Source organism: Podarcis muralis, chromosome 18 (genome assembly GCF_964188315.1).
Source record: "Podarcis muralis chromosome 18, rPodMur119.hap1.1, whole genome shotgun sequence".
NCBI lineage: Eukaryota > Metazoa > Chordata > Lepidosauria > Squamata > Lacertidae > Podarcis > Podarcis muralis.
This window is the reverse complement of record NC_135672.1, coordinates 4,543,899-4,568,792: the sequence shown is the minus strand read 5'-3', so window position 1 is coordinate 4,568,792 and position 24,894 is coordinate 4,543,899. Positions and strand designations below refer to the sequence as shown.

The 24,894-nt window shown below is 47.5% G+C and overlaps 1 protein-coding gene across 3 annotated transcripts in view; it reads left to right on the top strand.

Annotated features, from left to right (window-relative positions):
- The window catches only part of CSNK1G2 (casein kinase 1 gamma 2), a 53,665-nt gene that overhangs the window by 14,080 nt on the left and 14,691 nt on the right, over window positions 1-24,894 (top strand). For 2 of the 3 annotated variants that reach the window (XM_077921979.1, XM_028713384.2), the window contains exons 2-5: window positions 8,847-9,452; window positions 18,992-19,032; window positions 19,594-19,663; window positions 23,083-23,231. In XM_077921979.1, coding sequence (XP_077778105.1) covers window positions 9,266-9,452; window positions 18,992-19,032; window positions 19,594-19,663; window positions 23,083-23,231 — 447 coding nt within the window. In that variant the 5' untranslated portion in view covers window positions 8,847-9,265. Of the gene's footprint in view, window positions 1-4,748; window positions 4,910-8,846; window positions 9,453-18,991; window positions 19,033-19,593; window positions 19,664-23,082; window positions 23,232-24,894 lie in introns of those variants that run through there. The other variant, XM_077921980.1, reaches the window with a different exon arrangement.

Here is a 24,894-nt window from a genome sequence, read left to right as displayed (position 1 = left end):
TTCTAGATTGTGCCTGTTAATCCCGGTGGCCGAATTCTGCGAATTCTTGGTGATCTCCAAGGGCAGCCCCACGGAGAGTGATCTGCAGTAATCTAGCCAAGAGGTTACCAGAGCATAGACAGCAGAGGTTAGGGTCAGTGGTGGTGGAAGGCACGAGTGGGTCCAGAAGTACTTGTCCTCCTCTGAAGAAATGTCCTCCATTAACAACAACAACAACATTTTGGAGGTCCCAGGTCGCAAGGTGGTTAGACTGGTCTCAACTAGGGCCAGGGCCTTTTCAGTACTGGCCCCGATCTGGTGGAACGCTCTGTCCCAAGAGAACAGGGCCCTGCGGGACTTGACATCTTTCCGCAGGGCCTGCAAGACAGAGCTGTTCCGCCTGGCCTTTGGTTTGGACTCGGTCTGACCCTTACGTTTCCCTCCCCTTATGGTTTTGATCTATCGGCTACAGTGGTACCTCGGGTTACATACACTTCAGGTTACAGATGCTTCAGGTTACAGACTCCGCTAACCCAGAAATGGTGCCTTGGGTGAAGAACTTCGCTTCAGGATGAGAACGGAAATTGTGCTCCGGCGGCGCGGTGGCAGCAGGAGGCCCCATTAGCTAAAGTGGTGCTTCAGGTTAAGAACAGTTTCAGGTTAAGAATGGACCTCCCGAGGTACCACTGTACTTTTAAAATGAGGCTGCATTTTAAATTGCATTTTAACCTGTACAGTCATACCTCATAATTACGTTTGCTTCATGATACGTTTCTTCAGGTTGCAACCCGGAAGTACCGGAAAGGGTTACTTCCAGGTTTCACCACTCGTGCATGCGCAGACGCGCAAAATGACATTACGCGCATGCACAGAAGTGGCGAATCACAACCCGCGTGTGCACAGACGCGCTCCTGCGGGTTTCATTCTCCTCAGAGGTACCACTGTATTTTAAATTGGTTCCTCCCCTCCGATTATGTTTTTACTGTAATTTTACTGGTGTTAGCCGCCCTGAGCCTGGCTCTGGCCGGGGTATAAATAAAATTTATAATAATAATAATAATAATAATAATAATAATAATAATAATAATATAGTACCCCACACATCTGACAGGGTTGCCCCAGCCACTCTGGGCGATGCATGACCAGTTTAACCCAGAAACACTGGATAAACATTTCTCTGTTTTTAGGTGGCTGGGGAATTAGGGAAGGAGGGTTATCTCCTGGCCTGCTGCCAAAATTCTGGCTTTTGGAGAAGGGACTTTTAATATTTATTGGCTGGGCGGTGATGGGGGGGGGCGGGCCACGCTTGCTTTATAGACACAACAGGCTGCGGGCAGGAAATTATTCCAGTCAACACACAAACATTTGAATTAGTCCTGGAAAAAGATCAACTGTGCTAAAGGCAGCGCCAGAACTTCCCCACCAGCTGAAACGCACAATTTCAAGAGTGCATGAACACACAAAAAACACAATCGTGGCACATTTTTTATTCCTCTGTTCATTTTATATATAGCACCATTTTAGCCAAAGCTTTCTTTAAATGGTCATTTTCCCTGCCTGTATATTTTTAAATCCTTAACAACAACCTTGCGAGGTGGGACCAGGTGGAAAAGAGGGAGGCTGACCGTCCCCCCGAGGTCGCCCAGCGGTCTTCAGATGTTGAGTAGTGATTCGAACCCGGGTCTTTGGTTTTGGTGTGCTGTTTGCCCCCTGCAGCCGCAACACTGAAAACAAAACGGCTGGCTGTAAGGACGGCGTGAAAAATTGTCAGATGTTGAAAGCCCGGTAAAACAGATAAAAAATGCATAGCCTATAAATAAGGCAGCAATCCATCAAAGGTGTGTTAGAAACTGCGGTAGAAAAGCTAGGAGCCAAATGGGGTTCTGGGTGCCAAAACAGAATGTCTAGTCGCCATTTTTTTGGGGGGGGGGTCGATAACACTTTTTAATTATTATTTTGATAAGTATGAACTAATATACAGTTCATGGACACTGTGGTCTAAACCACAAAGCCTAGGGCTTGCCGATCAGAAGGTCGGCGGTTCAAATCCCCGCGACGGGGTGAGCTCCCGTTGCTCGGTCCCTGCTCCTGCCAACCTAGCAGTTCGAAAGCACGTCAAAGTGCAAGTAGATAAATAGGTACTGCTCCGGCAGGAAGGTAAACGGCGTTTCCATGTGCTGCTCTGGTTCGCCAGAAGCGGCTTAGTCCTGCTGGCCACATGACCCGGAAGCTGTACGCCGGCTCCCTCGGCCAATAAAGTGAGATGAGCGCCGTAACCCCAGAGTCGGTCACGACTGGACCTAATGGTCAGGGGTCCCTTTACCTTTAACATACAATTCACATAAGTGACACATTGTTAATACAGTGGTACCTCGGTTTAAGAACAGTCCTGTTTAAGAACGATTCGGTTCATGAACTCCGCAAAACCGGAAGTAGTGTCCCGGTTTGCAAACTTTACCTCGGTCTAAGAACGGAAGCTGAACGGTGGAAGGGCACCGGTGGCGGGAGGCCTCATTAGGGAAAGCGCGCCTCGGTTTAAGAACAGTTTTGGTATAAGAACGGACTTCCAGAATGGATTACGTTCATAATCCAAGGTACCACTGTACATGTTTAATTTGGTGTTTACAATGAAAATATTGGAACTGTACTTCTCTTTATTGTCAAACATATTGTCTATTTTTAACATATGTTTCGAGACTTCAAAGCACATACATTTTAGTAATCATTGAGTGTCAGCCAGACACGAAAAATGGCACCCAGGCTTTTTGAGGTGCTTGCAGATGGAGAATCTTTAGGCGCAAAAGGCGCCCGGCGCCCTGCTAATTTCAAACCCTGCATCAGAGCAATTAATTGCAGCGCAGTGCAAACTCAGTAGTGGTTTGGAATAATTTGGAATGGCTGCTGAACACCAGCTCAGTCAGGAGAGCATGAGACTCTTAATTTCAGGGTCCTGGGTTTGAGTCCCACATTCCTTCATTGCAGGGGGCTGGACTAGAAGACCCTCGTGGCCCCTTCCTACGCTACAATTCTATGACCTGCACTATGCATTTTAAGCGGGATCATGCCACGTTAAACAGTTGCCGCTTCCTGCAAAGCATTCTGGGAGCTGTAGTTTGCTAAGAGAAGCAGAGAGTCGTTGGGAGACCCCATAGGCCCCTCCATGAACTACAACTCCCAGAGTTCCCAGTGAAGAGGGAAGGATGATCAAACCACTCTGGAACTGTAGCTCTGGGAGGAGGATAGAGCATCTCCTGACAACACCCACAGAGCTACAATTCCCAGACAATTAACTTACACAGTTATACCTCGAGTTACAGACACTTGAGGTTGCGTGTTTTCGGGTTATGGATGCGCCGAAACCCAGAAGTACCGGAACGGGTTACTTCCGGGTTTCAGCGCATGTGCAGAAGCACTAAATTGTGCTTTGTGCATGCGCAGAATCGCAACCTACGCGTGCTCAGACGGGGCGCTGCGGGTTGCGAACGTGCCTTCTGCACGGATCACGTTCGCAACCTGAGCGTCCACTATATCCGTGTTCCTTACACCGGACAGCTGATACGATTACAGTGGTACCTCGGTTTAAGAACGTAATTCGTTCCGGAGGTCCATTCTTAACCTGAAACTGTTCTTAACCTGAAGCACCACTTTAGCTAATGGGGCCTCCTGCTGCCGCCACGCCACCGGAGCACAATTTCTGTTCTCATCCTGAAGCAAAGTTCTTAACCCGAGGTACTATTTCTGGGGTGGTGGAGTCTGTAACCTGAAGCGTATGTAACCCGAGGTAAAAAGGTAAAGGTAAAGGTACCCCTGCCCGTACGGGCCAGTCTTGCCAGACTCTAGGGTTGTGCGCTCACCTCACTCTATAGGCCGGGGGCCAGCGCTGTCCGGAGACACTTCCGGGTCACGTGGCCAGCGTGACATTGCTGCTCTGGTGAGCCAGCACAGCACACGGAACACCGTTTACCTTCCCGCTGGTAAGCGGTCCCTATTTATCTACTTGCACCCGAAGGTGCTTTCGAACTGCTAGGTTGGCAGGCGCTGGGACCGAACGACAGGAGCGCACCCCGCTGCAGGGATTCGAACCGCCGACCTTTCGATCAGCAAGTCCTAGGTGCTGAGGCTTTAACCCACAGCGCCACCTGCATCCCAATAACCCGAGGTACCACCGTACTATTAACATTTGTGGACCGCCTTTCATCGGCAGATCTCGGGCCAGTTTGCAACATAAAAATACGCAAACCTGGCTCCATGACTGCTGTACTTGTTGTGTTGATAACAGGGGAAAAAACACGAAAGAAAATGGGTTGCTGGTTTTTTTTGCTGGTGGAGGTGAGAAAGTGTGTCTGAAACTGGACGGAGACTTCTGCAAGAGTCGCAGCTCCCTACAAGCTCTCGGGGACAGCTGATATGTTTTGCATTTCTAACACAGCACAGAACGTGGCACATAGTAGCCGTGTGCGCATGGATTTGTGGAGGGGCCAGTGTTCCCTCCTGGGCAGCCCCACTCTTCGCCAAACCTTCGCCGCCAGCGCTGCCGTGGTTCTGCCAGCACCGTGGTCCCGCACGTCTGTTTATGATGTGGCTTCCTTTCCTCCCAGAGCCCAGCCTCCTCCTCCTCCTCCCCTTTTGACGTAGAGTCGGCCGATGCGCTCGCTAGGTCTCTGAGAACTTGCTTGGTGGCGCTTCCTCCCTCCTCTCTCCGCCTGCTTTCAGACAAACCAGGAAATAGAAAAAGAGTCTCCGTTTGCTGGGTTGGAGAGACAGAAAGAGAGACACACACGGAAGCTTTTCTCCAGAGCTGTTCCACGGAAAGGTTTTTCTTTTCCCTCCTCCCTAAGAAAAACCACGCTTGTGCAAATCGGGAGATAGAGATTTATATTTGGGGAAATTGCAGCCGCCTCCCTGGAGACAAGGGGGGAGAAGCAGGAGGGTAAGGAAACTGGCAAATGTGTTAAACACACCATGGGAAGAAGTTGGACTTCTGGTTCTGGTTTGGAGTCCCAGGATCCTGCTTCCAGTGGGTCACCTAGCTGCCATGGGGAGGCTCTAGGGGGGACCCCCGGCCCTTTCGCCTCTTCTCTGCTTCCTCCCAGCGTCTTGGAGCGTAGGATGTGCAACCCCTCCTGTTCTGTCTCTGTTTACCCAAGCTCAGAAACTTGGCAATTTCTGGCATCTTGAATCTTGGGGAGAACTTTGGACGTGCGAGGCTATTGGGCGGCAACCATGTTTGTTCACAGGATCTGAAAAGCTTCCCTTCCGCATCGAAAACTAGCCCATCAACGTTCCCGTCCCCTTGTCATGCTAGCTTTCCCCTGGCGAGACGTTATTTTATTCCTGGGTTTCACCTCATCTTTATTTCCATGCGTGTAGAAAGCTAGTCCTTCAGCAGCCCTGTCTCCTTGACACGCTGGCTTTCCACTGGCAAGACGTCAGAACTTTATTCAAAATTAACCATCTTTAGCTCCCTCTTTAATTAGGGAGGATGATCCCGCCTTCCTCCGCCTCGCTGGCAATCGCTTGGGAGTTTGCTGCCATTTCTCCCCTCTTCAAGAGAGGCCTCTCTTAATCCAGATTAACAGGGCACCTTTTTAAAAACTGGGTGTTTTGGTTCTTTGGGGGGAAGTTTCCCCCTGCTCCTTCCACCAGCTCTTCACTTATTATTATTCTTATTATTGATTGTGAAATGCTTCCCTAAGGGAGAAAATCAAAACTGCAATTCTGGACCATAGTTTCCCGGGATCGTGAGCACAGTTGCATTCTGAGGGGCTTCTTGAGAAAGCAATGGCGCTGTGAGACACTTAGCGCATGGCTTACCTGTGGAACTCTCTACTGCAGTGGTCAGCAGTGGACACCAACCTTGGATGGCTTTGCCAGAGGGTTGGACAAATCTGTGGCGGAGGAGAGGACTGTTGATGGCTACTAGCCACAAGGCCTCTGCTCTGCCTCCAGGGCTGGGGGAATAATGCTTATGAACGCGAGTTGTTGTGGGACAGAAGGGAGCTCTTGCACCCAGGTCCGTTTTGGGCCCTGCAACCGAGGTTTCAGGGGCCGTTTGGCAATGAGCTTCTATATCTGAGTTCCTAGCTTTGCTCATGCTATTTGCTGTTGTTGTTTAGTTGCTGTCGTGTCCGACTCTTCGTGACCCCCTGGACCAGAGCACGCCAGGCACTCCTGTCTTCCACTGCCTCTCGCAGTTTGGTCAAACTCATGTTCGTAGCTTCGAGAACACTGTCCCACCATCTCGTCCTCTGTCGTCCCCTTCTCCTTCTGCCCTCCATCTTTCCCAACATCAGGGTCTTTTCCAGGGAGTCTTCTCTTCTCATGAGGTGGCCCAAGTCTTGGAGCCTCAGCTTCAGGATCTGTCCTTCCAGTGAGCACTCAGGGCTGATTTCCTTCAGAATGGAGAGGTTGGATCTTCTTGCAGTCCATGGGACTCTCAAGAGTCTCCTCCAGCACTAGAATTCAAAAGCATCCATTCTTCGGCGACCAGCCTTCTTTATGGTCCAGCTCTCACTTCCATACATCACTACTGGGAAAACCATAGCTTTTACTATACGGACCTTTGTCGGCAAGGTGTTGTCTCTGCTTTAGAAGATGCTGTCTATCTCATGCTATACCAGCAGATAATGAATCGACCGCTGAGCTCAATTGCGGGCTGGCTCCCTGTCCAGCATTCCTCGCAGGACTGTCGTGGGAGACTGAACACAGAGGGGGAGAGCCACATACACGCCACAGTAGGAATGCAATAGAACGGGGATGTCCAACTCCCAATAGACTGCGATCTGCTCACAGCATAAAAAAATGGGCAGTGATCTACCCAAAGTTGTGGAGCTTTTTTTAGTAAGCCAAAGTTGGTTGTTGGTTTGTTTTTTTTGCTTTTTCTGCAAAAAAAAAAGGAGATCGCTGAGGGGCCAGAGGTCAACCAGGAACACCCCGCGATCTACGAGTAGATCACGATCTACCTGTTGGACATGCCTGCAATACAGTGGGACCTCTGGTTGCGAACGGGATCCGTTCCGGAGGCCCGTTCGCTACGTGAAAAGAGCGCAACCCGCAGCGGTGCGCTTGCGTGGGTTGTAATTCTCCGCTTCTGCGCATGCGCGTGACATCATTTTGTGCTTCTGCGCGAGCGGCGAAACCCGGAAGTAACCCTTTCCGGTACTTCCGGGTCGCCGCGGGACGTATCCTGAAAGAATGTAACATGAAGCAGATGTAACATGAGGTATGACTGTCGAATTAACGGCACTCATGATGGACTATATGGAACTTGCCGAACTGACCGGGAGACTCCGAGACCAGAGAGACGAGACGGTGGAAGAAGATTGGAAGAAGTTTAAGGCAGTGTTTCCCAACCGGTGTTCCGCGGCACACTACTGTGCCGTCAGACATTGGCTGGTGTGCCGTGGGAGGGAGGCGGGCGAGTCGGGCGGTGAGAGGCGGCGGCGGCGAGGATCCGCGTCGAGCCGGGGGCGGCTCCGCGGTGGTGGTGCCGAGCGGCGGGGCAGCGCGTGCAAAAGGGAGGAGCGCGAGACAGCGGAGGAGGAGGAGGCCGGCATGTCCGGGCAGCAGCAGCAACAACAGCAGCAGCAACTCCCGGCGATGGCTCCTCAAGCCCCGCCGCCGCCCCCTCCTCCGCCCGCTATCGCCGCCACCACCACAACAGCCGCCGCCGCCTCAGTTGCCGCCGTCCCTCAGTCCCTCGCTCTGCTGCCTCCTCCCACCCCCAAAGCTTGGAGGTTCCCCGGCAAGGGGGAGGGAAAAAACTTTCACTTTCGTGCGTCCCTCCCGGCGTTACGCTGCGCGCTGACGTCACGGGGCGGGGCTTTAATGGTGGTGTGCCGTGAGATTTTTTTTCAGTAAACAGGTGTGCCGTTGCCCAAAAAAGTTTGGGAAACACTGGTTTAAGGAATATTTGAAGAAATACGTTAATATTTAAATCTTAGAATAGCTTTGGAAGTGGATAAAGGCTGTAGGGTTAGAAGTAGAAGATAGTGTATTTTAAAATGGTATTATTTGTTAGTGATAAAATGTGAGGTTTTTTATGGTGAAAGTAAGTGTGATAAAAAAATGGTTAGAAATTATGATACAGTGGTACCTCGAGTTACATATGCTTCAGGTTACATACGCTTCAGGTTACAGACTCTGCTAACCCAGAAATAGTACCTCGGGTTAAGAACTTGGCTTCAGGATGAGAATAGGTTGTTTTCTGCTGCTCCAGAGAAGCGGACACGGAGCAATGGATCCAAACTACAAGAAAGAAGATTCCACCTAAACATTAGGAAGAACTTCCTGACAGTAAGAGCTGTTTGACAGTGGAATTTGCTGCCAAGGAGTGTGGTGGAGTCTCCTTCTTTGGAGGTCTTTAAGCAGAGGCTTGACAACCATATGTCAGGAGTGCTCTGATGGTGTTTCCTGCTTGGCAGGGGGTTGGACTCGATGGCCCTGGTGGTCTCTTCCAACTCTAGGATTCTATGATTCTATGATTCTAATAGAAATCGCGCGGCGGCAGCAGGAGGCCCCATTAGCTAAAGTGGTGCTTCAGGTTAAGAACAGTCTCAGGTTAAGAACGGACCTCCGGAACGAATTAAGTACTTCAACCGAGGTACCACTGTATATGTAAACTGCTAAAGATGAAGTAAAATGAAAATCAGATAGGTGGGACTTGGGGAAGCCCACTTAACAATATTTAGAAAAATAAGGATAAGACCAGAATCTGTTTGTATTGTTTGTTTTCTTTATTTGTGTTATAAAATGAATAAAAAAATTTGAAGAAAAAGAAAAGAATTAACGGCTCTCATGATGAACCTGAAATATAACTCTGCAGATGCTTGTTTCGTATTTTAACCTGCCCTCTGTTCCCCCTCCAGCTCGGACGTGAAGCGTTGCCGCAAGACAGCCGCTCTCAATCTCCCCCTTGCCGCCATGTCGCCGTCTTTGGAGAGCAGCCTGCTGCAGGCGCCGGAAGGAACCCCCACGGCCCCTTTGAGGAGAGGACCCCCGGCCCACTAGCGCGGCACATGCGGGTGACGGTCCGCCCCCTGGCGCCCTCCCCTCCTCCTCCTCCTCCTCTACCCGGGATGGTTTACTGACCAAGAAAAGAGAACCGGCGTTTTCGACCTCCTTTTCCTCTTCTCTCGCGTTCGTGTTCCCCTTCCCCTCCTTCCCCCGACCCCCCTACCCCGCCCTCTCCCCGCCCTGACCCCCCCAGCCGGCCCCCGCAAAGTTTCGGCCCTCGGATTTGCATGGCAGCAGCGTAACCGTGGAGAGGCCAGGGTACCACAAACTTATGGATTTTGATAAGAGAGGAGGCAAAGGGGACGCGGAGGAAGGGCGAAGGATGTCTAAGACAGGGAGCAGCCGCAACACGCACGGGAGCCGGACGTCCGGGACCAACTCTGGAGTCTTAATGGTCGGCCCGAACTTCCGTGTCGGGAAGAAGATTGGGTGCGGGAACTTTGGGGAGCTTCGACTAGGTGAGTCTCTGCACCTTCCCGTCCGCGGCCTGTTTTCAAATTCCAAGGAAAAAGCACACCAAGAACTCAGGCCGATGTAAGTTTCAATAGTGGGAGTCGTCCCTACTTGCAAGTCAATGTTGTTGTTGTTTAGTAATGTCCAATTCTTCGTGACCCCCTGGACCAGAGCACGCCAGGCACTCCTGTCTTCCACTGCCTCCCCCAGTTTGGTCAGATTCATGTTTGTAGCTTCGAGAACACTGTCCAACCATCTCGTCCTCTGTCGTCCCCTTCTCCTTGTGCCCTCCATCTTTCCCAACATCAGGGTCTTTTCCAGGGAGTCTTCTCTTCTCATGAGGTGGCCAAAGTCTTGGAGCCTCAGCTTCAGGATCTGTCCTTCCAGTGAGCACTCAGGGCTGATTTCCTTCAGAATGGAGAGGTTGGATCTTCTTGCAGTCCATGGGACTCTCAAGAGTCTCCTCCAGCACCACCGCAAGTCAATAGTAACAAAAACTAACCCATTCAAAAGTATGTATTCTGACAAGGATTACAAACTCAAATAGAGATTACAAACACTAACAGAGATTACATACTCAAACTCGTAAAAATATGTATAACCCTTTAAAAATTAGGTACGGAACCAAATGTTATATAATACTGTTTTACAAATTATAATTTTATGGTAATTTAGAATTTAAATGTATTTTCATGTAATATTCGATACTTCCAGCTGATGAAGGTGAATACATCGAAACAGGGCCCTGTCCTGGTTTCCGATCCATAATTGACTCCTGAATTCTGCTCAATGATTGAAACTAAGACCTTCAGGTCGAATCTGACTATGGACTAACATGAACTTATCTCTACTCATAAACTCTTATCTCTAATTCTGTAACGAATTCTTGTGTTATACATATTTTTATGGGTTTGAGTTTGTAATCTCTGTTAGAGTTTGTAATCTCTATTTGAGTTTGCAATCCTTGTCAGAATACATACTTTTGAATGGATTAGTTTTTGTTACTATTGACTATTGACTTGCGAGTAGGGACTACTCCCACTGCTGAAACTTATATTGGCCTGAGTTCTTGGTGTGCTTTTTTCTTGGTATATTTAATAACAAGAACTCCCAACTGTTTTCAAATTCCGCCCTGCTTTCTGAACGCAACGCATTCGCAGGAAATGGTTTGCTGAACTAGCTGGCTGAGGATTCCCATTATTTATGGGGACATTTCTTATCCATAATTCATTTGATGCATGCTTTCTGTCCCAAACTGTTGCAGACCGCCCAGCAAAAGTCAAACAAACAGGGGAGGAACCTGATACGTCTCGTTTCTTCTGCTCCCTGGTTTGTTCCATCTCCCTCCCTCCCTCTGTGGTTTCTGCCTGAAAATGGCTTAGAATCATAGAATCATAGAGTTGGAAGAGACCACAAGGGCCATCGAGTCCAACCCCCTGCCAAGCAGGAAACACCATCAGAGCACTCCTGACATATGGTTGTCAAGCCTCTGCTTAAAGACCTCCAAAGAAGGAGACTCCACCACACTCCTTGGCAGCAAATTCCACTGTCCAACAGCTCTTACTGTCAGGAAGTTCTTCCTAATGTTTAGGTGGAATCTTCTTTCTTGTAGTTTGGATCCATTGCTCCGTGTCCGCTTCTCTGGAGCAGCAGAAAACAACCTTTCTCCCTCCTCTATGTGACATACTTTTATATATTTGAACATGGCTATCATATCACCCCTTAACCTCCTCTTCTCCAGGCTAAACATGCCCAGCTCCCTTAGCCGTTCCTCATAAGGCATCGTTTCCAGGCCTTTGACCATTTTGGTTGCCCTCCTCTGGACACGTTCCAGTTTGTCAGTGTCCTTCTTGAACTGTGGTGCTCAGAACTGGACACAGTACTCCAGGTGAGGTCTGACCAGAGCAGAATACAGTGGCACTATTACTTCCCTTGATCTAGATGCTATACTCCTATTGATGAGGCCCAGAATTGCATTGGCTTTTTTAGCTGCCGCGTCACACTGTTGGCTCATGTCAAGTTTGTGGTCAACCACAAACTTCCGCTGACCAGCAAAACACAAACAGGTGTGGAAGTGGGCACGCTCTGGTGGTTCGGATATCCGAATCAGCCACTCGTGTATCAAGGTTTGGGTATAATTACTTAACTGAGATTTTGGATAATGGGCCTTTCCTGCTAGCGGGAGCTGTGCGTGTATAAAATGGGAAGGATGATTAGAACGACAGGTAAAAGGTGAGAGGCCAAACTCTGAAGCATTTGCGCAGAATGAGTGCAGTTGCACATGGGTAGAAATAGAATCTCAGCGTAATGTGATGGTCAAGTATAAATCCCGATCTGGTAGGCTTACAATGAGGACTGTCTTGGAAATTATGGTCCCACAGTGAATGCCAAATCATAAAAAGTGCCCTCAGGTTCTAGTCCGTGTTGAAATCTCAAATTGTGCATGATTTTCTCCCAACTAAGTATTAAAAACCCAATAAAACATCAAGCATCAAAAACTTCCCTATACAGGGCTGCCTTCTGGTGTCTTCTAAAAGTCAGTTCTTTTATCTCCTTGACATTTGACGGGAGGGTGTTCCACATGTGGGCGCCACCACCGAGAAGGCCCTCTGCCTGGTTCCCTGAAACCTTGCTTCTTGATTGGGGTGGAGACACTCCTTCAGGTATAGTGGGCCTTTGAGGCCGTTTAGGACTTTAAAGGTCAGCACCAACACTTTGAATTGTGCTCCGAAACGTACTGGGAGCCAATGTAGATTCTTTAGGGCCGGAGTTGTATGGTTCCAGTCACCAGTCTTGCTGACGCATTCTGGATTAGTTGTAGTTTCCGAGTCACCTTCAAAGGCAGTCCCACATAGAGCGCATTGCAGTAGTCCAAGCAGGAGATAACCAGAGCATGGACCACTCTGGCGAGACAGGGAGCGTCTCAGATGGAGCTGCTAGACAGCCGCCCTGGATGCAGAACTGACCTGCGCCTCCATGGACAGCAGTGAGTCCAAAATGACCCCCAAGCTGCTCACCTGCTCCTTCCGGGGCACAGTTACCACTTTCAGGACCCCACACCTACCTGCCCCCCAGAACAACAATCCGTTAGCCACCATCCATCCTCCAACCGCCTCCAGACACTCACACATTCCAGAGTGGGCATCTGTTGCAAGATTTCGGGCTGTTTCCCCGTTGAGTTGCAATTGCCAGTCAAACTGCCCAGATCATTCTGTTGCGGCCACCGCTGCCGAGGTTTCAGGTGGCATTTGGCAATTAGCTTACGTATCTGAGTTTCTAACGCTGTAATCCTGCCGCCTAGCTGAGCACCAGCAATGTTCGCAGACCCTGGCAGCGCCAGTCTGTTTCCCTGGGAGGATACGTCCCTGCTGCCAGCTGGAGAGTAGCCCCTCTCCATTGCTCTGCTGCTAAGGCTATATTTTCCGCTACATCCTCCCAAATGCCAGGGATTATCTCTCCTCCTTTATCCTCCGCCGCCCGCAGGCGCAGCCTCTCGTTCCGGCCACCCCCTGGCAGACAGACAGACAGATCTCCGCTCAGCTGGAGCTCCCACCCTCTGATTTATTTATTTTTTTGCTCCTGCATTCACTCCACCCAAGCCCAGATCCATAGCTGTCAACGCTTCCCTTTTTTAAAGGGAATTTCCCTTATTCCGAATAGGATTCCTCGCAAGAAAAGGGAAAAGTTGACAGCTATGCCCAAATCAGATTTCCTTTTCCGGGTCGTGTTCCTCAGAGACGTGGTATTTTGAATGTTGCAATCGTCAGTTCCCCAACCCCGCAAAAAAAAAAAACCAGCTTCTAGACTTGAAAGCAATCATAGAATCAAAGAATCATAGAAGTGGAAGGGACCTCTGAGGGTCATCCAGTCCAACCCCCTGCAACGCGGGAATCAACAGCTCAAGCATCTGTGACAGAGGGTCACTGAGATATCTGTGGCCATGGGATTGAGCAGGATTTTTCAAAAATCTGGTGTGCCTGGGCAGAGAGCAGCAGCATTCTCTGCGCAAATTAAATTTCTGCAAACTCTAAAAGTTTGTAGACCTTAAAATAAGGCAGCCCAGTGCGAATTGAGCTGAATTTTACAGAAAATGAGTTCTATTTGTGTGGGTCAGGAGGTGTCAGTGAACATATGCAAATTAAATTTATACAGAATCAAAAGTTTCTGGAGCTTTTAGACTGAAGGCATTCCACACAGTGAAGTAGCAGCCGCTGAGGAATTGTGTAGGATTTTTCAAGAAGGTGTCTGTGCTCGCAAGGAGCGTGGCTGTCTTTGCCTAAATTAAATTACTACAAAAGTTTTTAGACCTTAAGACTAAACGCACGTGACCCAGCAAAATATCCACAGGACTGAGCAGAGGAGTTCTAGTCGCTAATAATAATAATAATAATAATAATATTTATACCCCACCCATCTGGCTGGGTTTCCCCAGCCACTCTGGGCTGCTTCCAACCAAATATTAAAAACAGTACAGCATCAGACTTTAAAAACTTCCCTAAACAGGGCTGCCTTCAGTTGTCCTTTAAAAGTAAAATAGTTGTTTATTTCCTTGACATCTGCTGGGAGGGCGTTGCACAGGGCAGGTGCCACTACCAAGAAGGCCCTCTGCCTTGTTCCCTGTAACCTTACTTCTCGTATAGTTGCTTTCCCTGTGCAAAACAAACTTTATGCAAATGGACGGCGTCATCCATGTTGCAAATATAGGTTATGACCCCTGTACTTTTAATTCCACTTCCCTTTTAATTTGCATACCTCCTTTCTATATTGCCCGGCCTATAAACACCCACCCACACCCATTTTTTTTGGAAACCTGTTTTCTCCTCCTCCGGTGGTCATTTCCAGACTGTCTCCAAGGGCGGCCCCACGGGCAGAGCATTGCAGCAGTCCAGCTTGGAAGCGCCCAGGCGGCAAACAAGGTGGCCCCCTCCCAGCACTGCTGGACTACAGCTCCCACTGGGCAGTGTGGGAAATAGCAAAGGACAATGGGAGTTGTAGTCCACCACCAAAACCTCCATGCCGAGCGCCCGAAATCCGTTTTCCCCCCAGGAAGGGGCAGAACTGGCGGGTGCCCCAGAATCCTTTGCAACACAGAGAGGTTCTGTGGCTGTTTTATGGGGCGGATTGGGATGGGCGAGCAGGCAAAGTTATTTTGCCCCGTGGGAATTTCTTTCCGGAGAAAGCGGGGGGCACATGTCATATTTCCGCTTGGCGGCAGTGATGAGCCCCAGCGCAAAAGCTTCCCTCCGCCGGACGCCCTTGAAATCGGACCCTCGAGGTCTGTATTCTTTCATTTCCTTTATTTTTATTTTTTAAATTAAATGCTTGGAACGCCTCTGGAACAGGAAAGGTCAGGAGGGATGCAAAGCGCTGATGCCCGGGAGCAGGTGCGAGAGAGGGGGGGTGGAGATTTGCACGTACGAAAGCCACAAGGACAAATTGTTTTGAGGGGGACAGCGAAGGAACGTTCGGCTGTTTCACCGTGACCTCATAGCATTCCTTGCCCTCCGCTCGGGAAGGGACAGGCTGCCAGCTTTCCATGGGGCCATCAGAGAATTGGAAATTTGTCCCCCCACCCCTTGACACATTGAGAAGCACCTGTTGACCGTGCAAAGCCTTCCGCTCTCTAGCAGAAGAGGCTAAGCGGAGTGTCTCTGCGTGAGTTGCTGTTCCTGAGCTCTTGCTCCTCTAATTAATTAATCAGTTTCGTTGCTTTAAAATGTGCCAAAATTTCGTTGCTTTAAAATGTGCCAAAACCATTTTCCTTTCATGCTGTGTACTTTTAGATTGTAAGCCCAAAAGGCAGGATCTGTTTCTCTCTCTCCTCTTCTAAGTGGTCTGTAATCTACTTTGGGAGCCTTCCTTGGTGGAAGGAAACTATTTAAATAACTGAATTGGGTGCACATTGGACGAAGGAGAAGAATTTTGGTTTGGGGAAAAGCAATTATGGGTTGCAGGGCTGGCATACCAGTTCCTTAGATCAGTGTTTTTCAACCTTTTTTGGGCAAAGGCACACTTGTTTCATGAAAAAAATCACGCGGCACACCACCATTAGAAAATGTTAAAAAATTTAACTCTGTGCCTATATTGACTATATATAAAGTAATTCTCTTGAATAGGAATCAAATAAGCACAAAGAAAGTATTTTATAATTACTTTATTATGAAATAGTAAGTAAACAGAAATATGAAAAATTATAAATTACTTTATTCAGTGCGCAACCTGGGCCTGTTTGGCTGTAACACGAAGCTGATTTTCTGGCTGGAATCGAAGAAAGACACACACGTAGCTCTTCGTCAACAGCTCTCAGTCTCTCTCTGTATTTACAAACAAAAACGTTGCGGACCATTCTCTGCTCAGCGGGGATCGATCCGCTGATCCCCGCTGAGCGTCCGTCTCCATACTGTGTGCGGAGAGGGAGATGTCAGAGCCCTGCTGCTCTCTATACCCCACCCCACCCATACCCAGGACACAGTCCGGCGCCCGCCTAGTGGGCGAAAATTTGACATTTTTTTTTAAAAAAAAAAATCTTTCGAATTTTTCAATTTTTCCCATGGCACACCAGGCAACATCTCGCGGCACACTAGTGTGCCGCGGAACAGTGGTTGAAAAACACTGCCTTAGATGCCCGTTTTGTTTGATGACAACCAAATATTGTAAAATATTCCATGATGTCAAGAGTTTTTTCAGGCAGAACACTCAATGCGTCTGACGAGTTACTTTTAAGGCAATTACGCCACAGGCCAAATGAAACAGAGGTATCAATCACACCCTTTACCTCTTGCAAGGATTATGTAATCTGAGGTGCGGAAGAACAAGAAAAGAAAAACCTGGTTATAATCAGGAAATTATGAAGGCAGTTGAATATGATGACGCTAATGTATTCTTGGTGCAGAATGTGAATAAATATGTCAACAGGATTTAGTAACTGGAAACCTTTTTTAAAAAGAGAATTAGGAATATCAGGAGAACGTGTTGCACTTTATACGATCTAGAAAAGATTATTTATATGAAAATACTTATACTTTCTTTTTCATAAAAAAGCAGTTTACAACAAAAATACAGTGAAAGAATATTAAAACAAAAACCACAACGGTTAAAACACACATCAGTTCCACCTAGAACACCATTTAACCATTGTGGAAAAGATGTATTCTTAACTGCCTACATAGGCCTGGCAGAATAGACAGGTTTTCAGCAGGTGTTGAATCTCAAGTGGCAGAGAGTTCCGCAGGGCTGGGCTGATAACACTAAAGGATCGGGTTCCTTGTTGTCAAACGAACCTCAACAACCCTGGGAATGATCCAACGACGCTCCTGCAGGTAGTCTCAGCGATCCAGCTTGGGCTACGAGGTTTCAGCCGAGTCCTGAAAAGCTTTAATTTTCAACCACCTATCTTATTTTTGGAATGGTTGTTAAGTGTCGATAAACATTGCAATGAAAGATCTTTCCCCATAAACTTCCATGAGGTTTTTTTTGGTGATGCTGCAAATTATGGGTTGTCCTGCTCTAAGTAGACCCATTGGACCAGAGTTGAGTCACACCCACCCAGTTTCAATGGATCTGAGCAGAATTTAGTTGGGCACAACACTAGCATGGTTTGTTTTACCTATTGATAAGTCGTATATTTAAGTATATTAAATTTGCATATTTTTTAAAAGGATGCCTCTGTGTAGATGATGGGCTAATTTTTCAACTGCCTTTGAAAATCTTCCTTCTTAGCTTATTTTCAAATGCATTTGAGAACAGCCACCACCTTCTGTGATTAGATGTGTTTGCTGTATTTCAGGGGGTTAGACTAGATGACTCTGGGGGTCCCTTTCCAGTTCTACAATTCAGTGGCAAACAAATCATTCCTGGTTATAAAAAGCCAGCAAGAAAAAGAGGCCTGTTTCTTGATAGACTGCGTACTCAACTTGGTTAAAAGTTGTACTAAATTATTAAAAGTTAATTATTATTTATCAGCTAATTTGTGTGTAATTAGCAAGAGGTGCAATACAGGAATACGCAGCTGTCCCTGACGGGGATCGAACCTGCGACTTTAGCATTTATTAGCACCACGCTCTAACCAACAAAGCTGTTCGCTTGGGCAAGAAACATAACACAGTGGAACAAATTCAAGCCCACCAGAATCTTTAGAATGCTGCTGTGGATTTTAATCTGTTTTGTTTTTTTTAGTCTGTTGCCCATTTTAATTTCTTGAACGTTTCGAATTATTTTTGTTCGTTGTGTTTTATCGATGGTTTTATTGTTTTGTCTTCTTTCGTAAGCTGGTTGTTTATGAAATACTGTATTTTTCCGTGTATAAGACTATATTCCCCCCTCCCCAATTTTTTAAGTTTAAAATTGTGGGTCGTCTTAATACACAGAATGTTGCAATTAAATTATTTCTTAATTTTGGGCTCCAAAAATATACATGGAAAAAATATACATGGAAAAATACGCATGGGAAAAATATGGTAATAATAAATAAATAAATAAATAAATAAATAAATAAATAAATAAATAAAAATAAAAAATATATACATGGAAAAAATATGGTAATAATAATAAAACTTCCTCAGAACCGCAAGGGGAGAGGCGCTCTGTACATGCACGGCAACACCCTTATCGTACAATAGGCTTTTCATTCCTTTGAAAAAAAGAGAGAGAGAGAGAGAGATGTAATGGTTCTGTACATGATAACCATGGTTTGGAAGAGAACACTTTTCATTTATCAGATGTTAAAAAAGTAGGGGAGGAGCACGGTACAGTGGACACTCAGGTTGCGAACGTGATCTCTGTGGGATTCGGCACTTCTGGGCATGCGCAAAGCATGATTAAGCGCTTCTGCGCATGCGTGACCACCAAAACCCGGAAGTAACCCGTTCCGGTACTTCCGGGTTTCGGCGGTCTGTAACCCGAAAAAACGCAACCTGAAGCGGCTGTAACCTGAGGTATGACTGTATTTGTGGACAGAATATTATATAGTCATACCTCATGTTACGTCCGCTTCATGTTACGTTCTTTCAGGTTGCGTCCCGCGGCAACCCGGAAGTACCAGAAAGGGTTACTTCCGGGTTTCGCCACTTGCGCATGCGCAGAAGCGCAAAATGACGTCACGCGCATGCACAGAAGCGGCGAATCGCAACCCACGTGTGCGCAGACGCGCTGCTGTGAGTTGCGCTCTTTTCATGTTGCAAATGGGACTCTGGAACGGATCCCATTCGCAACCAGAGGTACCACTGCGATCACAACAGACAGTGATACTTGAATTGTAAATTCCCTTTTTAAAAAAGCATTCGTAAGTGGGCTTATACCATCTTTTGCAGACATCGGTCTCTCACAAAGAATCATGCAGTCGGAAGAGGGGCCTCCAGAGTCCATCTAGTCCAACCCTCTGCAATGCAGGAATTTTTTCACCCAGTGTGGGGCTCAAACTCTGGGATTAACTGTCATGGAATTTTCTAGTGTGGAGATCCTAAATTTGGATTTGCGTGTGTGTTCAATTATCTCTTTTTTTGACAATTTTTTTTCTTCTTTTTTTTAAAAAAAATCTTTCTTATAGGGAAGAACCTCTATACGAACGAATATGTAGCGATCAAGTTGGTAAGTGATCTTCCGATAATAGGTTGGTTCTCTGGGTTTGTCTGCTTTGAAACGGGTCTGTCTCTTCTTTCTCCCCATCCCCAGCTTTAGGTAGGGACCATTGCTTTTCAAAATATTATTTGTACAGTGGTGCCCCGCAAGACAAATGCCTCGCAAGACGAAAAACTCGCTAGACGAAAGGGTTTTCCGTTTTTTGAGTCGTTCTGCAAGACGAATTTCCCTATGGGCTTGCTTCGCAAGACGAAACGTCTTGCGAGTTCTTGCGAGTTTGTTTCCTTTTTCTTAAAGCCGCTAAGCCGCTAATAGCCGTGCTTCGCAAGACGAAAAAACCCGCAAGACGAAGAGACTCGCGGAACGGATTAATTTCGTCTTGCCAGGCACCACTGTATTATTATTATTATTTATTATTATCTGGTTGGCCACTGTGAGAGCAGGAATCTGAACTAAATGAGACACTGGCCTGATTGAGCATGCAGACTCTGATGTTGCCCCATTTGCACCAGAAAATAAAGGGATTTTTGCAGCTCTCCATTCTCTCTTCCTCTCTCCCTCTCTCTCCAGGAACCCATCAAGTCCAGAGCTCCTCAGCTCCACCTGGAATACCGGTTCTACAAACAGCTGGGAAATGCAGGTGAGTAGCGGGCTGGCCGGTCTTGCATGCAGGACACACTCCCCAGAGGGGCTTCGGAAGAAACTGTAATAAACGAAAATCTGCCCTGGTTCCCTTATGGGGGACACAAGAGCCCTTGTAGAGTCCTTTGCAGGTTCTCCATCGGTCGGAGAAAAGAACAGAGGCCAACCAGAGAATATTGAGAAGCAAAGCAGCCAGTAAGCCTGATCGCTATTGATCTGTTGCAACAGGGTGTTCCCCTCACACGCAGGAAAGGAGGAGGACCCAGAACCAAGGTGTGCCAGCCCTTATATAGACATTTTAAATTGCCCGCCCTGGAGTCCAAGACCACCCCCAGAAATATCATACCGACATCACAGAAGGGGTGTAGCTCAAGGCCACCTCCCCAGATACATCATACCTACGTCACAGAAAAGGCGGTCTACAACAGAAATCTGAGTGCGTTGTAACCTGTCTGGCAGGTTACCTGTTAATGCTCACTTGATTGGATACCCTGGGGAGCCTGGCCAGTCTTTTGTAAAGACAAATACTGAGTTCCTGAGCCAGGTCACAGGCTCACACCCTATTCATACACAGACATACCCTTAAAACAGGATTTGTGAAGGAAAAGACAATGGGGAGGCTCTTCCATTTTCCTTTGACCTTGCAGAGAAATCATTTGGTCAGTTTGGGAGTCAAAATGGTTTCAGGGCTGTTTTCCCGTGCTGCTTCAGACATGTGGTTTATATATTTATGTACGTGTTTGCTTGGTACATTTATGAACATTTATTATATATATATAAAAAGGTAAAGGGACCCCTGACCATTAGGTCCAGTCGTGGCCGACTCTAAGCCACTTCTGGCAAACCAGAGCAGCACAGGGAAATGCCGTTTACCTTCCCACCGGAGCGGTACCTATTTATCTACTTGCACTGGCGTGCTTTCAGACTGCTAGGTTGGCAGGAGCAGGGACCGAGCAACGGGAGCTCACCCTGTTGCGGGGATTTGAACCGCCAACCTTCTGATCAGCAAGTCCTAGGCTCTGTGGTTTAACCCACAGCACCACCCACGTCCCTTGTTATATATACATATAAGAGCTTAGTTTGCCCCCCCAAAAAACAGGCGCTAGTCCTTATGATGTTCCAAGGAGTGGCTTGGAAGGGATGTTTTGCAACACAGCCTCTGGAACAGCTGTAAAGATTTGAAAAGACAGGTGTTTTCAGGGTGCCCCTGGAGAAGACGAATACTAAAAGACGATGGGGCTACTTCCCCGCCCCCCCAGTGTTGATTTTTCGACGTAAGCTGTGCTGCCACCTTGCTATTTTTCTCAGCCTTCACCTTCCCTGTCCGCAGGACGGGCGACAGTCGTGATGGCCTACCTTCCAAGGCGTTTGTTAAGCGTTAATAATATTGTCAGACTCTTCTGCTTCTCTTCTTCCCGTCGACGCCAGGCAGGGACGTTCCCTGAATTCATTGCCTCCTGAAAATACATTTGCTTAGGCAAGTCAACCCAGACCCATGTCAGATTTTGACATGTTTCAATCTCTCGTTAATTCTGCTGCTAATTATAATGAACCCTTAAAGCTCAAAGCCGACTTTTAACTCTCTTTCTGTCGATAATTTTAATGCCCCTTATGAAACTGCTCAGGTTTCGTTACAGCCAGCGGTGGGTGAATTCTGTTAGGTAGAAGATGTAAGTAAAAATGAAATAAGTCTATACAAATAAAAGAAGTCAATAAAAATGAAACTGTGTGTTGATAGCCCTTAACCTTTTCACAACAGCACTTTTGGGAACACACTGAGATAACGGGACTCAGTTGTTAGTGAGATTACTATTTAACTTTTGAAATGGGACTTAAAAGCCCATTCTTTTTACATCATGGTCTTGTGGGTTGAATCTAGGCAGCCTTATAAACTCAGATATATAATAAGCAAGGTGCCAAACGTCTCCTTGAACCAGGTTACAGTCGCCAAAAGAGAATGTCTTGTTGCCCCTTTTGGTCAAGATGGCTCTAAGGTCTTATTTTCCAAATGATGGACTGACTGTGATGGATTCTCAGCTAAACAACTAGCTAGTTAAGAGGACAACCTTGAGCCAGGTTAATAACTTTGAGAACTTAAAAGACAGTCCGCCTATCTATCGGCCTATTCTGACCTCTTTTTCGTAATGGTGACTCAAACCGTTCATAACATAGGAATATCCTTCCCAACTCTGAGCAGGGCAGTGGGGAAAGCCAAGACAAGTCACAACAATTCACTATAATGCTGTTCACTGCTCCTTTCTCAGGCTGCACAGAAAAAGCATTTTGGTTGATGAAATTCATTCCGATCGTGCAGATAAAATATATTGGAGAGAATTCTACAGGAGGGGGTATTGGTGTTTGAAAACAGTCCAGATCCAAGGATCCCCATCCTGGCACCCAGGCCTCTTCACTTGGTGGCCAATTGTTGTTGTCGTTTAGTCGTGTCTGCCTCTGCGTGACCCCCTGGACCAGAGCACGCCAGGCCCTCCTGTCTTCCACTGCCTCCCCCAGTTTAGTCAAACTCATGCTGGTAGCTTCGAGAACACTGTCCCACCATCTCGTCCCCTGTCGTCCCCTTCTCCTTGTGCCCTCCATCTTTCCCAACATCAGGGTCTTTTCCAGGGAGTCTTCTCTTCTCATGAGGGTTCCAAAGTATTGGAGCCTCAGCTTCAGGATCTGTCCTTCCAGTGAGCACTCAGGGCTGATTTCCTTCAGAATGGAGAGGTTTGATCTTCTTGCAGTCCATGGGACTCTCAAGAGTCTCCTCCAGCACCAGAATTCAAAAGCATCCATTCTTCGGCGACCAGCCTTCTTTATGGTCCAGCTCTCACTTCCATACATCACTACTGGGAAAACCAGAGCTTTAACTATACGGACCTTTGTTAGCAAGGTGGCCGATAGCCAGGTGCAAAATGTGAATCTCAAACGCTGCTCACGAGGAAGCGTGCATCATAGTGATTGCTCAAAAAACCAGAAAGTTCTCAGCCACAAGGAGCATCTTGGAAAGTCAACCGATCTTGCACTGAACCAAAATTGTCCCTGACCCTACTTAGAATCATAGAATCATAGAGTTGGAAGAGACCACAAGGGCCATCGAGTCCAACCCCCTGCCAAGCAGGAAACACCATCAGAGCACTCCCGACATATGGTTGTCAAGCCTCTGCTTAAAGACCTCCAAAGAAGGAGACTCCACCACACTCCTTGGCAGCAAATTCCACTGTCAAACAGCTCTTACTGTCAGGAAGTTCTTCCTAATGTTTAGGTGGAATCTTCTTTCTTGTAGTTTGGATCCATTGCTCCGTGTCCGCTTCTCTGGAGCAGCAGAAAACAGCCTTTCTCCCTCCTCTAATACTTAACGGTATTCGTTTGAGGAGCTCTTGAGCTCTCCTCTGAACTGCCTCCCCCTCTTCTCCACAGAAGGGATACCTCAGGTCTATTACTTTGGGCCCTGCGGGAAGTACAACGCGATGGTCTTGGAGCTGTTGGGGCCCAGCCTGGAAGACCTCTTTGACCTCTGCGACCGGACCTTCACCCTCAAGACAGTCCTTATGATCGCCATCCAACTGGTGAGTAGAGAACACCCCCCATTTTTTGGAATGACCCCGTGCAACACACTCCGATGCCCTTGCCAACTCTGTAGAGTACGACTCATGCAACACGTTGGCGACTAATAGACATACAATAATTACCGAAATAATTATACATTCTTTATCAATCTTCTGAGAAAAATACAAAACCTTGTGTAAAGCCACAGAGACTTAAGATGAACTTACCATGTCTGGTTTCAGTGGATTTTTCAAAGGCTTAATTCAGTCTTTTGTTTTCTTTATCTTTTTAGTTAAGTTCATGAAGATACCAGCAAAGGGTATGTTCGGTGTTTTTCACAATACCGAGAGATGCTAGTGAGGTTGTAGATGGATGTTAATGAAGTTGTAGACAGGGTGCCGGCGTTCTGCACCCATCCACAACCTCACTAGAATCTCTCAGTACAGTGGTACCTTGGGTTAAGTGCTTAATTCGTTCCGGAGGTCCGTTCTTAACCTCAAACTGTTCTTAACCTGAAGCACCACTTTAGCTAATGGGGCCTCCTGCTGCCGCCGCAGGATTTCCGTTCTCGTCCTGAAGCAAAGTTCTTAACCCGAGGTACTATTTCTGGGTTAGCGGAGTCTGTAACCTGAAGCGTCTGTAACCTGAAGCGTCTGTAACCTGAAGCGTCCATAACCCGAGGTATCACTGTATTGTGAACAACATTGATCTTACCCTTTGTTGGTATCTTCATGAACTTACCTAAAAAGATAAAGAAAACAAAAGACTGAGTTAAGCATTTGAAAAATCCGTTGAAACCAGACATTGCAAGTTCATCTTAAGTTTAGGTGTCTAATGAAGGCGCCAGGTGAGCCTCCCCGGGGAGAGCATTCCACAAACGGGGAGCCACTTCAGAGAAGGCCCCGTTTTCCTATTGTCTCTCATGCAGAGGATTCTGCAAACGGGGAGCCGTTGCAGACATGCGACCCCTGGGGTGTTGCCCAGTCTAAAAAACAACAGATTTGCCTCCCCATGAAAATGCATGCATGTGGAAGAATGGAATCCTTTTTGGGACATGAGATATAAGCCGCAGAAGGAATTGAAGGTTATTGAATTGTTTTTATGATATGGGAGTTAGAAGATGGGAGAAATGAAGTACACCAGGGGTAGGCAGATAAGGCCCGGGGGCCAAATCCGGCCCAATCGCCTTCTAAATCCGGCCCACAGACAGTCCAGGAATCAGCGTGTTTTTGCATGAGTAGAATGTGTGCACCTCTGGGTTATTTGTGGGGCATAGGAATTCGTTCATTCCCCCCCAAATAATATAGTCCGGCCCACCACATGGTCTGAGGGACGGTGGACCGGCCCACAGCTGAAAAAGGTTGCTGACCCCTAAAGTACGTGAAGGAAAACAGGAGGGGAGGTTGACAAAAAGAAAAGAAAAACGTACCAAATTTTTCGCTCTATAAGGTAAAGGTAAAGGTACCCCTGCCCGTACGGGCCAGTCTTGCCAGACTCTGGGGTTGTGCGCCCATCTCACTCAAGAGGCCGAGGGCCAGCGCTGTCCGGAGACACTTCCGGGTCACGTGGCCAGCGTGACATCGCTGCTCTGGCGAGCCAGAGCCACACACGGAAACGCCGTTTACCTTCCCGCTAGTAAGCGGTCCCTATTTATCTACTTGCACCCGGGGGTGCTTTCGAACT